Source organism: Carassius gibelio, chromosome B17, assembly GCF_023724105.1.
Source record: "Carassius gibelio isolate Cgi1373 ecotype wild population from Czech Republic chromosome B17, carGib1.2-hapl.c, whole genome shotgun sequence".
NCBI classification, from domain to species: Eukaryota; Metazoa; Chordata; class Actinopteri; order Cypriniformes; family Cyprinidae; genus Carassius; species Carassius gibelio.
Window position 1 is genome coordinate 22301863 of NC_068412.1, and position 14342 is coordinate 22316204.

A 14342-nucleotide genomic window follows, 5' to 3' on the forward strand; every position below is an offset into this window, starting at 1 on the left:
CTTTTGGGATGTTTTGTTTCTTCCATGTCACCTTCATTATCCTCCACAGAAACCACAAGTCACCTGGGGTGTTCTTATACAACCGGTAAGGAACTCCATTTGGTCCTGGTGCAAAGGCTACCCTTGCCTTCCTTACTATGTTGTCGATCTCAGTCCATTTTGGGGGGCTGTCATCGAACTGGTGATTTTGTTGGGGAATTGGCAGTATGTCTGATGGGATCTCCTTTTGCTCAAGTCTTTGGTCATCTGAGTGTGTCGCTTCAGGTGGTGCTCCAGCTCCTTCTTTGGTACCTTAAGAGATCCGCTCTTTTCCCTTGTAAAAAAACCCTTTTCCAAATTGAAGGGATTCTAGTAGGAGAAAATTCTTGTCTTCTCCTTTTTCCTTTGTTTAGTTCGGAGGTTTTCTGCTTGTTCTTGTCTTGCAGCTGATGATGTTAGTGCCGTGCTGATTATTCGCTTTGCCATTGTCATGTTCTTTCCAAGGTCCGTTACCGTCTAGTCAGTTGACGACATGACATTTACTGCCACCCAGATTTTCAAATATATATATTAGGGGTGTAACGGTACGCAAAAATCACGGTTCGGTATGTACCTCAGTTTTAAAGTCACGGTTTGGTTCATTTTCGTTACAGTAAGGGAAAGAAATGCAAACATTAAACTGCAGGTTGTTTATTACTATAAACTTTTTTTACCAATTAGTTTTTTTAAATACTTTTTAATAAAATATATCTAAAATAAAAAAGAATAAGAAATAAAATACTGCTGCAAAGTTATCCACTAAAAAAATACTCTGTCTCAAACCAATATCATATAATAAAATATAATGAAAAATATAAATAAATAACTATGATTACAGTGCAGCATTAGCAATACCAGCTTATAGGCCTGCTCATATTTAAAAAATATATATATAACTTTTCCAAAGTGTAAAGTGCAGCACCAACAGTTTCAGTTTTTAGACCTGCTCAGATTTCGTTATTGCGTTGGACCGATCGGAATTAAGAGCAAAGGTCTGTTTAAATGCAGACGGGAGCTGCGTTTGAGTTACAATAGTTTTTTTCCTAGTTGTAGTGATGTTCACACTCGCATGATGCCTTTTGAAAACATTAGGCCGGTGACACACTGGCATATTGCACCTGCAATATTTGAAAATCGATAATTATTAATTAATTTTTTTAATTACATTTATATCTGAATATATGTCAACCTATAGACTTTCAAACATCAAAGTGTCAATTAATATGTATTTGTGTACAAAATGACATATAAACATATTTTCCTATTCTATTTTGCCTGGAAACGCTTCCAACACGCGTGAAAAATAGGCGTCGGTTCTATTTCTAGCATGCACACGTGTTCCGCGCCCCGAGCCGTGCATGAGATGCGCGTCTCACACAGGCAGTCTGCAAGCTCTAACCTGTTAACATGGGAGCCGAATTAAAAATGGACACACCACGCAGATGAGACGCTTGCACCACGCATCCAGTGTGTCGCCAGCCTTATTAGAATCAGCTGCAGGGCGGGATTTGCAGTGAACGCGGAGACTTCCGCCACTTAATATGTTCGTTTGGAAACACGACAATGAACCTATGTTACGCATACAAAATATTGCATTCGGTCATTCGGTACACACGTGCACCGTACCGAAAGCCCTGTACAAAAATGGTCCGGTAGGAATACACGTACCGTTACACCCCTAATATATATATATATATATATACTGATTTGATGTGTGCAAAATGTTATAATTTATATTAATAATGTTTATTATTATTTAAAAACGATTTCTATTTCAAATAAATTATTTTCCTTTTCTGTTCCTGTATGAATGTATGTATACAACAAAGAAGAAAAAGGATGCTACTTGTCAGCTTCCTGTAAGCCAATATGTATAAACGAGAAGCCTTCCATTTTATGTAAATAAGCGTTTTGGTCATGAGTCAAGTATATGGCTGTTTAGTAAAACTATGGATTGTTTTGACTGACAGCACAATTCCAGATGAACCCAAACTATAGCCTGCAGGACTTGTGACACTAAATTAACTCATTATCATCTGCTGGGTAATTACTGTGTTCTATGGTGCAGACTTTTGTGCAAATGCACAGATTCAGAGACAGAAGGCTCACAGGGATATATCACCAGTTTTGCATTCAACGCATGCTGTCAAAAGAAAAAGAGATTTCACATTAATTGGTGTGATAAATTGGTGTTAAAAAATCCAAAATGTTAAATAATTTTTAAAAAATAATGTTTTTTTGAAATTACAGGTTCTGAATTATGGTCTTAAGTACAGAAGTTTTGCAGAGAAAAATAAGCACCTGATGTTGAAAACAGAGCATATTAGACATACCTTTTTTGGCTTTGTTTTGAGATATAAGATTATTTTATTCTGTTTTTGGGTGTCCATTATATTCATATGCTACTGATAACGTCAGGAATCACTAGTACTTATGTTAGTCACTGTCAAAGACCGTTTGATTGTTCAGCCATATAATTACAGAGAAAATCCAACTGTCATCGGCGCCACATTCTTAGTAAATGAAAATAAGAGTGCTATGGGCCCTGCCCCTGCCCCGGCCCCGTCAGTTTGACGACCTTTAATCATGGTGAGAAAATAGAGGCGGCAATCGATGGTACTATTGAAACCAAGGGTGTCATCAGTTTATGAACTGAGGCAGAAACACTCTGTGGTTGCCATAGCAGCGTAGGTCTTTTGATAGCAGAGGCTTCAGCCATGAAGTGTGATTAGTGGGCGTGGCCTCTAGATCAAGATAAAAATGGACAGTCTTCTCTGTATGTTTAGTAAGCTTGGGCTTCTGCATTGATTATGATGCATCAATGTGCATTTAGCAGTAAATTATGTTTTAGCACTCTATCTGTGAATCTTTTTGTCTGTGTTTGGAATATTACATTATATGTGACCTGGACCACAAAACCAGTAATAAGGATCAGTTTTTGGAAATTAAGTTTATAAATCATCTGAAAGCTGAAATTTTTTTATAATAATAACCTTTCCATTCATGTATGTTTTTTTTTTTTGTTGTTTTTTTTTTAATGTCCAGGATATATATATATAAAACATAAATAAATAATATTGACAGTATTACTATTTTTACTGTATTTTGATCAAATAAATGCAGCCTTGGTAAGCATATTAAACGTCTTTTACATACATTTAAAAAAATATTTTGGACTGTAGTGTATACTTTGCACAGTATGTCCAGAATTTCTATGTAATTTATGAGTTATATATAATTTATATTTAATTTAAATTTATACTTTTGATTTTAACATTTTTACCTATATTTAATCACACTACCAAACATTTGTAAAAAAAAAAAAATAATAATAATAATTAGGTCAAAATGCAACTCCAAAATATGTTTTAGGTGTGTCTCTCAGCTTGGCCTGAATTGCATTCATAACAGACTAAATTATTTGTATTATTATTTATTTATTTTATTAATTAATTGTTTGTAATAGACAATAAATTAAGCTTATTCTAGTTTTCTGAAATGAGTGCAAGTGGAGGACAGAACTATGGTTCTCCAGTGGGCCACTCAAAGGGTCACAGCCAGGACAGACAGAACTCATTGAAAGCTCAGATGAAAGTTATTTCCACCAAGGCCTATCGTAGTGTCTCGCATCTGCTATCAGGCACTTCATTTCATACACATGATTGCTTATCCAATCAAATCAAATGTGTCACTGTCCTTGCTGATACTCATTCGTGTGATATTCAGTTTCCCACTGGATATATTCCAGTGTCATTCGTTTACATAAATGTATGTAACAGTTAACTGCAACGGAGTCACACAAGTGCTTCTTAGAGTATTATTTTATGTCTAAAAGGAGTTTTTAAAATATGACTTCTCTTATGGGAAGGGGATATGTTAGTGGTTATGGTTTCTTTAATAAGAGCATCCATCATGCTCTCTCTCACAGTTCATTTCATCTGAGCCCTGCCGTCAACACCTGTGATATTAATACAGACCGATCCCAGTCACACACCCAAATGTACACCTCAAAGAGTAGCGCTGCACCTCTATATTAAGACAAACGTAATACATTTCTATTTCTGTTGCTGCTGAGAGAGGATAGTTTCATATCCCTCTAAATCAGCTCAGGACTTCTCAACACTGTCTATTCTTCAACGGGCTCAGTCTCGTCTCACAACCAAAAAGGGACCAGCTATTGTGAATTAGAATGGACCACTTCTCAGTAGCTACTTGAATCTAGTTCTTTAATTCAGCGAGGAGACCATTGAGTGCTGCTTAAGATCCTCTAATGTGCAAACACCACTAAAGTAATAGTTCTCCCCAAAAACTTTCATCTATGTACCCAGATCTTTCAAGCTTCAATTTTCCATACAATGAAAGCTATCACAGCTGTGAACTAAGTTCATTCTAGGAGAAGTTGTTCTTTATGAATGCTTTTTTAATGTGCAAGAAAAGATCATGTCAGAGGTGTGTTATTTTCAGTTATCATATTGGTAAATTGCATGCCATTTTTATGCACCCCTTCTGGCAAAAAGACAAGCCGTAGATGGTTTTGATGATTAGTTTTTCTTCACTTCCTCTTCACGTATATTGCAGCTGTTCCAGGCAACAATTAACCCTGGGTGTGAACGTTTGTGTAGCCCTACTGCTGTGTGTTCCTGCTGTTAGATGAAAAAACTGTCATTATTGAAAGTTCTTGAAATTGTTGCGCTAATTAAATAACTTAATAGTTCTTCCAAAGGCAATCATTGTTATTGCTATTGCTCATAGTCGGGCTTAGGGAAGTATTACATTTGAATGCATAATTCATCCTACACCAACTGATATACTAAAAGTAAAACTGAAAAGAAAAATAATATTAAATAGACATTTTAAAAAATAAATAAAAAAACAACAGAAAAACAAAATTGATAAAACTTATCTAAAATTAAAATGAAAACAACATAGAAATTTAAAAACTAATTCAAAAGATTAACAACTATATATTATCTAAATTATACTAAAACGACTGTTATGTATTCCTTTTTAATACATTTTTGTTTATTTTATTTTTGCATAATACAATGCATTAAGGTCCACACAAGGCATCTATTTATTTTAAATAATTTTATTGGGTACTACACCACCTACTCATTAGGTCTATATATGTATAAATAAAGACAAGTTTTATGACGGTTGACTATATATGCCTCTGTATTTTACCCAGTTATCTGTAAAAATTCCTTTGAGATAATTGACTCGCTTATATTTTTCTGTAAGTTATAAAGTGTAATGTTCTCATATCAGAGGTATTATATATCTATTCTCATTCACCATTTTGTTTTGTTTCATGCACTTTCTTTAGAGGTATTTTAATTGCTGGGTTGTTTTGAGATTGAATCCAGTTGTCAGCTTGTTACCATGGATACTGCTGTTTTACAGTCTTTTCTAGAAGTATATATCTTATAATAGATTATTAAGTAAACCACACAGTTTGTGCACGATCCTTCATACTGATACAGGACACACACCAGTAGTTATGCCACAGGTGAGCATATATCTCAAGGCAGGTCAGCCTTCAGGGAGAGGTTAGAACCTTCTCTTCTAGCCATACTGGGAATATTTGTTGGCCCAAGGCAAATATGTAATTCTGCATCATCTCAAATCATCATGAAACTCTGCCCGGAGCAGTTCAGACTCCGAGACTGTAAATCTCCAGGGTTTCCATTAATGTATGCTGTTGCGTTTCAGTTGTGTTTTCTTCTCGTTGCAGATCAACCGTGGATCTGGAATATTCCTTACACTAAAGCCCCAGACACTCATGGAAATGTATGGGTTCCTTCTTGAGAAGTTCGAGGTTCAGGGATCATCTGCATAAGACAGAATTAACATAGAAAACAGACCATCGGCATTTGACTCTGCTTCGGGTCTGTTTAGGTTAAGCCTTATGAGGATCTAACCACCACACTTTAAAGGAATAGATCACCCACATTCACCTTCATTTCGTTCCAAACCTATATGAGTTTCTTTCTCATGTTGAACTTAGAAGATATTTTGAAGAATGCTGGTAATCAAGTAGTAGTTGGTCCCCATTGACCTTCTATGGATGTCAGTGGGGACCAACAACTGTTTGGTTCAAAATTCTTCCAAATATCTTATTTTGTGTTCAACATAAGAAACTTATATAGGCTTGGAACTGATGACAACATTTTCATTTTTGGGTGAATGGTAGATGTGCACCATTATAGTGTGCACCCTTAATGCTGTATTTTAGTCCTTTTTTTTCATAGTAGAAATTGGTGATGTTTAGTTATGCCTAAATTGTCAACTTTTTGTAAAAACACCAAATAAAATGCATTTTACAACTGGAAAACCTTGGAACTAAATACATTTTTCAGTAGCAGTGTCCTCCAATGACTGAAATCCAGTAATGTTTGTTGAAAATAGCAATCAAATGATGTTTTTATTCAGCAAAACAACCATTCCCAATGGTTTTTACCTAGTTATGTTTACTTCTTGATTCAAAAACCTCAGAAGCAGGTAATGGGTACCATTTATTTATATATATATATATATATATATATATATATGTATATACATTTTGAGCTGGATTTGTTGTATATAACCAATAGAGTTCAGATAAAAAAAAGGACTAAATGAAATAGTGAAAACATCTCAAATTGGTCTTTTTTAAAAGTTTGATTATGGACATGTCCTGTGAAATGAACTCTGGGCGAGCTCCAAGGGCAGATTGATATTTTCATTCCCGGCTACAGTGATGCAGTAATGTGTTTGAGGAGGACTCTGCTCCCCCGGCATCAGTGATATATTGAATGTGTTCAAAATACAGAACAATTGGTGATGTTTTCTACTCAATCTGAAATTGTCATGTTGCCTAGCAACATTGGAAAAGTTAACTCTACCTTGATACAGGAATTCCCCGTGGCCCCATTCTATTTATTTTTTTCGTTTAATGAACAAATTTAAGGTTCACTTCGACCTTTTCTCCAGCACATCTGTACTTTAAAGTTGCAGCATGTCCTTTGAGGAATTTTTATCGTACATTGTAATGAAAATGAAATATTCCACCTGAATTATGTATCTCTCACTTGCACAGCTACTGTATCTGAGACATTTATTGAAACCGCTTTAACGGAAACTGCTTTAGAAAAGATAAATATTAGAGAGGTCTCCTCTATTCTGAAAAGGTCTTTTAGTATTGATCTTGGATCATTAGAGTGATTCCTAACAGAGCAGTCTGGCCGAAACCACGAGGATCATTATGTGTTTACCATTCCAATGAGTGACTACTGTGTTAATGATTCCAATTACATCCCTGCAATTACTAATAATTGTCCCCATGTTATTCAACTCATAGTTTTGTCTCTGTATGACATTTTAGCAACTATTTTTCAAAGTGTGTGTGTATATATATAATTTACTATAATTTACTAATAGACTCCTGTTTACATTTTCTCAAAAAAAAACTAATCTAATTCTAAATCTAATTTCTTATGATTTTAATAATAATGTCCTAAATACAAGGTAAGTATCAAACTATCAGCTAAGTATCAGTCTTCATTTCAAAGGAGCAATTTATTGTGTCTGACCACTGATGAAGTTGCATGGGCAATCAGGCTACAGATGTCTTGTTTTGTGTTGCTTGGAACTAGACATGAAAAGACACGAAGGCATCATATGGAAAGCTGTGTTAACATTTATTCTTTAAAACTAACTAGTAACTGCATTTGTTAAGTTCTGATTAATGCTATTACAGTTTTCACTGGCACATAATCCCTTTTTCAGTGATGTTTAATTAGGTTCAAATATCAATTAGTCCAGCTTTGCTATATTAAAACAGCTTATTTATTTTGACTGTTTTCTATCCCGACATGGAGACTGTTGAACGCGCCACTTTAAATGGTTTTGTGGTGCTCGTTGTATTTTAAAACACAATTGCAATGTTTTCAACTGATAAATAAATAACAAAAAAAATGTAAATATATGGGGCAATAATCTCCAAATAAGTCCAGCCAAACCCGCGTTCGCTACATCTTGTATGCACGCACTGTCACGAGCTAATGCACTGTAAATGGCAGATTTTTAATAAACAAATAGGACTACCGGACAAAAACATTCTAAATCTGACATTTTCAGGAACAGGACCAAATTAAGTACTGGTCATAATACTCGCTTAAAATGTTTGATGTGAGTAACAGTGTATTTTGGAGCAGTGCAGATGGAAGCGGTTCTCTGACTGCGCAGCATAGCCACACAAGCCACAGTTATGTTCGGGATCATTTTATTTTAAATGCCATAATGTCAGTTGAAAACATTGCAATTGTGTTTTAAAATACAACGAGCACCACGAAACCATTTAAAGTGGCGCGTTCAACAGTCTCCATGTCGGGATAGAAAACAGTCAACAAAGTAAAATAATCTCATTTTATCATATGCTCATAATCACATCTATTCATTGTATAATCCTGTTACCAGTATTTTATTCAGGCTAAAACCCCTTTAATCGAAGAGAAAAAAGCATTTTTTGATTAATTGATCATTAATTTAAACAGCAATCGATCATGGAAATGATTGAAAATTGACATCCCTTATGGTATTTTGAGTAAAAAGTGCCCCTGCTGATGGGGGATAGATAATCAATCATGAAAATCATAAGGATGACTTTTCCATTTGTGGATATGAAATGGATAGATTCAGATGGTAAATATCATACATTATGTTGGGCATTAACTTAGAGATAATCACCATGTTTAGCATGCAACCATCATAAAAAAATATATATTAATCATGTCATATAATAAAATAAAATGTGTTGTTACTACTGTAAATTATTATGGGATCTCCTTCAGAGCTTTCCAAATCTTAAATTTCTGAAAGATTTTGATTCATTATTTTAACATGTTTTATATTAACATATTTTAATGATGAACAATTACTGGATAATTACTGAACAAAAATAGTTTTATCAAAATAAGTAGAAAAAATACTACACACTTGACCAAAGTGATTGTTTTGAACAAGTATTAACTTATTTAAAAAAAAAGACTATTTTAGCTAAAGTATTTGTATCAATACTGTGTGCCTTTTACCCCATACCACCTCATACATTTATAAGATTTTTAAACAAAATAAACGACTATGATTTATTTTAAATCAAAATCTGTTGCTGCATAAATGTTCAATACAAATGTATATGTTTTTTTCTTCAATCATACACTTTGGGCGCCATACTTTTATGTCCTCTGAGTACATTATTAACATTTAAAAACTACTGAAAACAAGCAGTACACTAAAATGTTTCTTGGGGAAATAAAAGTTCCATGAATAATGTATAAATAACGTTTTTGTGAAAACGTTTTGAGAACATTATTTAAGACGAGAACTTTGAACAAATATTCCATTATAATTAGTTTATGCATAGCTTTTAGGGAACTTTGCCACAAACTTTAGCAAGTTCTGATAACGTTCCCTATTAGCTGAGAAAAAGATACTAGTCGCTATTTAGGTTCTTATTAGTTGTAATACTGTTAAAATAAGACCCAGCAACAAAGATAGAACAACTATGGTTTTAGAGTGCAATTGTTAAAATGGCTTGCCATATGCGTCTGCTCCGAGAGTTTCGTGTAGTCGCAGTGAACATGCGCTTCTTGTGAGGTTTGTCTACTGAACTTAAGGGCACATCGTGAATATTTCCAGAGAGTTCTTGCGAGTTTAGTCTGTGTGAACTGGTGTTGAAGGCTTACTATAAAAGTTTTAGCTTATGCACAGATTCAAAGCTTGTATCCAGTAGCGTATTGCAGCTCTTTTTCCGTATAGCTTGTGTATGCACCTGATGGACGTTCTGTACCTGCATCGACTGAAGTGAATTTAAGGTAAAGGCTTTTCGAAGAGACCCAGTGAGATGCATCACATGAGATGAGCTGAACTAGCAGATCCACCCACAGTCTCATCTAACAGGATTTCAGCTGCCACTAAACCCATTGTCAGAGGATGGTATGAGCATCTCTCATCATCATTGCTCATACTCATTTGGTGTCCATGCAGCCAAGGAATAATGGAAGACGAGGAAGTTTCTTACAGTTGCATGGCCACCACCGTTAAATGTAAGATGTGGATACTTTATTACCAGTCCTGTCCAGCAGTAGTCACATAATGGCATGTAGAGGCGCGTGCTGCTGTGGCTGTGGTCCTGCGAATGAAGATAATGCGAGGTTCATAATGTTGCTGCTCCTCATCATCCTCTATCTCCTGTGCGGAGCCGCGGTCTTTTCAGCCCTGGAGCATCCCAAGGAGAAGCAGGCGAAGGAAAAGTGGGCTCAGAGGTTTGAGCTCTTCAGCCAAAAGTACAATCTCAACAGAAGTGATCTGGAGAAGTTCTTGAGACATTATGAAGAGGCGAATATAGCAGGAATACGGGTGGACACCCTCAGACCGCGCTGGGATTTTACTGGAGCCTTTTACTTTGTCGGTACTGTCGTTTCCACCATCGGTAAGACTTAAAAGATTAGGAAATATTCTTTAATGTATTAGGTATATGCTATTTTTCTAAAATCCTTAAAAAATGTTTATTAAAAATATATTTACAACAACTACATAAAAATAATAATAGTATGATAATATGGTAATACTAATGTATTTAGTATTGTGTGTTTGTGTGACAGAGAGAGAGACGCTAGTCACACTTTTCAATCCAGTAAATAGCCTAAAAGTGTTCCCTGGGGGGAAAAAATGTAGACACTGTTTATTCCAGACACCTTATTGTTTGAAGAGTGGGGCATGTGCTCACAATAAAAGTAAAGTAACCTTTCAGCAAAGTCGAAACAGTTTAATGAAATAAGAAAGATAAGATAAGATAAGAAAAAATAAATAAATAAAAATAAAGACATTTCTTTAGCCAACAATTACTGTAATTAATAAACTTTACATTTCTAATATTTCAAATAGTCCAACCTGTCTTATAGTCCCTGCATGAATGTATGTTGGTGTGGTTTTATCATCTTAATTTGTTTACCTGAAACACTGCAAATAATAATAATAAAAATCAAGAGAGGTTTGACTTTAACATATTAAAAATCAGTTAGAGAAAACAATTATGTAATTTGAATTTGACTCATAAAGCACAAAGTTACTGACATATAGCCATTGTGTCAACTAGACCTGCAGTATATGTGACAGCTATTTGTGAATTATTTATTTATTGACTTCTTGTGTTGTTAAATTTTAGTGTTCATGTTGTTGTGTATTTATTTATTTGTTGATATATGTGTTAAAAAACGTTGTCAGGATTTTATAATTAAAAATGAATACATTTAGTTTAGTTTGTTTATCTCTCTGTGATCAAGCACCTCATGAAATGTCCAGTGATAAAGTCTTCAGACCTAAGCTGAGGATGAGCTTGTCTTCATGACGTCCCCGTCAATGGTGGGTTTCATGTGCAGGGGAAAAACATCTATGAGAAGAATAATGCAATCCACTTGTTATTTGCATTTCAACAAGTGTGACAAGGGAAAGGTGGGAGATGTTTCAGTATCTGTCACCAATAGCAACAGTTTGTGCTCCAGCTTTGAAGAAGAAAATAGTTCTGGCCGATTGAGCTCAATAAACAGCCTGCAGCAAATATTATTTATTCCATTCTGTATAGTTATAAATTAAAATTTCTTGCTCTCATATATCCCACAGGGTTTGGAATGACCACACCAGCCACAGTCGCTGGCAAAATCTTCCTGATCTTCTATGGACTCATTGGCTGTGCAGCCACCATTTTATTTTTCAATCTGTTCTTGGAGAGAATAATAACAGTGTTGGCTTTTGTTCTCAAATCCTGCCACGAAGTCCAACGGCGACGCAGAGGAGTTTTACCACACGACAGCAGGCAAAACTTGAGCAACGCGAGGCTCAATCATGAAGACAGTCTTGCGGGATGGAAGCCCTCGGTGTATTGTGTGATGTTGATCCTTTGCGTGGCAGCAATAATCATTTCTTGCTGTGCTTCGGCCATGTATTCCTCAATCGAGGGATGGGGATATTTGGATTCACTCTACTTCTGCTTTGTGGCATTCAGTACCATTGGTTTCGGGGATATGGTCAGCAGCCAGCGGGCCAGTTACGAAAACCAAACCGTCTACAGAATCAGCAATTTCTTCTTTATTTTAATGGGCGTTTGCTGCATTTACTCGCTATTCAACGTCATCTCTATTGTTATCAAGCAGGTGCTCAACTGGCTCCTGAAAAAGCTTGAGATACCTTGCCGTCACTGCCCCAAGAGGTCTCTCCGGCCCCGTAAAAATGCAGTCATGCCGGCCCATGTCCGAACACGTGTTCGCAACATATCCATAGACACAGATGCAGTGAACGACAGCGAGACGGATGGACGCAGGATGTCTGGAGAGATGATCTCCATGAGAGACTTCCTGGCGGCTAATAAGGTCAACTTGGCGATCATGCAGAAACAACTGTCTGAGACTGCCAACGGCCATCCCAGGCCATGCGGGTCAACAAATAGGCATAATGGATTCTCTGGTGGGGTCGGAGCCCTGGGTATAATGAATAATAGACTTGCAGAAACCAGTGTGGACAGATAAATGTAACCATAAAAAAAAAACACCACAATGGCTTAATAAAAAGACAGATTGCACTGCCCATATTTTAGCTAGTATTACTTTTATAATACAGATACATGAAGTCTCTTGTGTGTGTTGAATGCTGTAGCTGAAATATCCATTGCTGCTCTGAAGGTGAAGAGAACAGAAAACTCCAGCTCAGGTCTGTTTCTAAGATTGATGTGCTGGGAGAGGCTTTGCCGCACTGTTTCGACTCAAACTTTCTTATAATTGCAGGGGGTTTTGTTTGTTTGTTTTTTTAATGGAGGATGTTGCAATCAGGTGTAGCACTTTGTATGGCAAAAAAAAAATGAACAGATGCGTTCTACAGAACAGATCTACAGTGGGGTGTCCAAAGTCTGAGACCACTAGTGTAAATGTATATTTTCTATTTATATTATGAGCATAAGACACATTCAATTTCATAACTATTCACAGAAAAAAATGATGTGGCTTGTCCTTCTTTGGCTTAAATTGCAGCAGCAGTCGAGCTGCGTGAATTTTGGATCAAATGAGCCAAAGAGCATCTTATGAACATCTGACCTTCAGAGTAACATGAGCAATGTTTACATATTGGACCTAGAAATAGTTCTCAATCTTATGTATTTAATATATTAAACCTAACATATACACTACCGTTCAAAAGTTTGTTTGAAAAATAACACTCATTCAGAAAGGATGCATTAAATTTACAGTAAAAACATTTACAAACATACAAAATATTTATATTTCAAATAAATGCTGTTCTTTTGAACTTCAATCCATCAAAAATCTTTAAAACATTTATCATGGTTTTCACAAAAATATTAAACAGCACAACTGTTTGAAACATTGATTATAGATATTTCTTGAGTACCATAGCATATTAGAATTATTTCTAAAAAAAATAATTAAATAAACAACTTTACTATCACATGAACAAGTATGCATGCATTTAATATGCATGCATGCACATGTAGGGTCTGAGATTTCGACTGTGGTGTCAGACTTTTGGACTCGCCTTTCTGTCACTTCTGTCTGACACTTTCTAGTGGAGCATTTCTTTTAAGTTCAGCTGAACAATCTAAGTGAAAATTTGATGCAAATTAAATTCATTCATCAGTAGCTTAATATCCTCTTCATTGTGCAGGTATGTAGATATGGACATGAGGCATAAGGTGCAACAGCTAAGAGATCCAGACAGCCCACATGCCATCTGTTTCAGACACTTCAAAGAGTCTAGCAGCTGTATAGAATTCATGACCTAACAGTCTATTGATTGCTTTAATTGCTTATCAGGTATTTCAGATGAACTGGAACAAATGTGCAACAGAACAAAAAGAACAATGTCGTTTTGAACTCTTCATGAAATATGTGCAATGCCAAAATGGGTGTGATGCAGGACATCAAATCATTTTCTCCAGCACTTTGAATCTTGAACTTTGAAACTTGCTTACTTTATTTTGAGGTGAATGACTGTATGTAGAGATGTAATGCATGATGAATTATAATAAAATAAGCTTTGACACTTTTGCTGGGAAATCATGCAAATCATTGTATCATTCTGAACAACATTTATCTAAGTTATATTATTATTACTTTTATTTTTTAAATCTTGAATGCATTATAATCAGGGATGCTCTCTACACTTGATGCAGCACGGCGTGTGTGTGTTTGTGTGTCATGACTTTCCTTCCATTAACATCTGTCACCTGCAGTCTTGTGGCCTTCACCAGCTTTCACACCAACTAATGTCGATATGAT

The 14342-nt window shown here is 35.5% G+C and overlaps 2 protein-coding genes across 2 annotated transcripts in view; both read left to right on the forward strand.

Annotated features, from left to right (window-relative positions):
* LOC127976760 (tyrosyl-DNA phosphodiesterase 1) overlaps positions 1-6352 on the forward strand; it is a 28538-nt gene extending 22186 nt beyond the window's left edge. Inside the window, exon 16 of the mRNA XM_052581409.1 lies at positions 5753-6352. Coding sequence (XP_052437369.1) covers positions 5753-5826 — 74 coding nt within the window. The 3' untranslated portion in view covers positions 5827-6352. The remainder of the gene's footprint in view (positions 1-5752) is intronic.
* Positions 6353-9883: 3531 nt separating this feature from the next.
* Positions 9884-12862, forward strand: LOC127976662 (potassium channel subfamily K member 13-like). Its single transcript, XM_052581250.1, has 2 exons — positions 9884-10489; positions 11680-12862. Exons 1-2 carry the CDS (start codon positions 10153-10155, stop codon positions 12579-12581), a joined length of 1239 nt encoding a protein of 412 aa, XP_052437210.1. The 5' UTR covers positions 9884-10152; the 3' UTR covers positions 12582-12862.
* Positions 12863-14342: the final 1480 nt, after the last annotated feature.

Bases quoted from the DNA above. Each gene is read 5' to 3' on its own strand.
- LOC127976662 (XM_052581250.1), top strand. From the start codon at position 10,153: ATGGCATGTAGAGGCGCGTGCTGCTGTGGCTGTGGTCCTGCGAATGAA. The intron at 10,490-11,679 runs GTAAGACTTAAA...TATATCCCACAG, and splicing joins TACTGTCGTTTCCACCATCG to GGTTTGGAATGACCACACCA.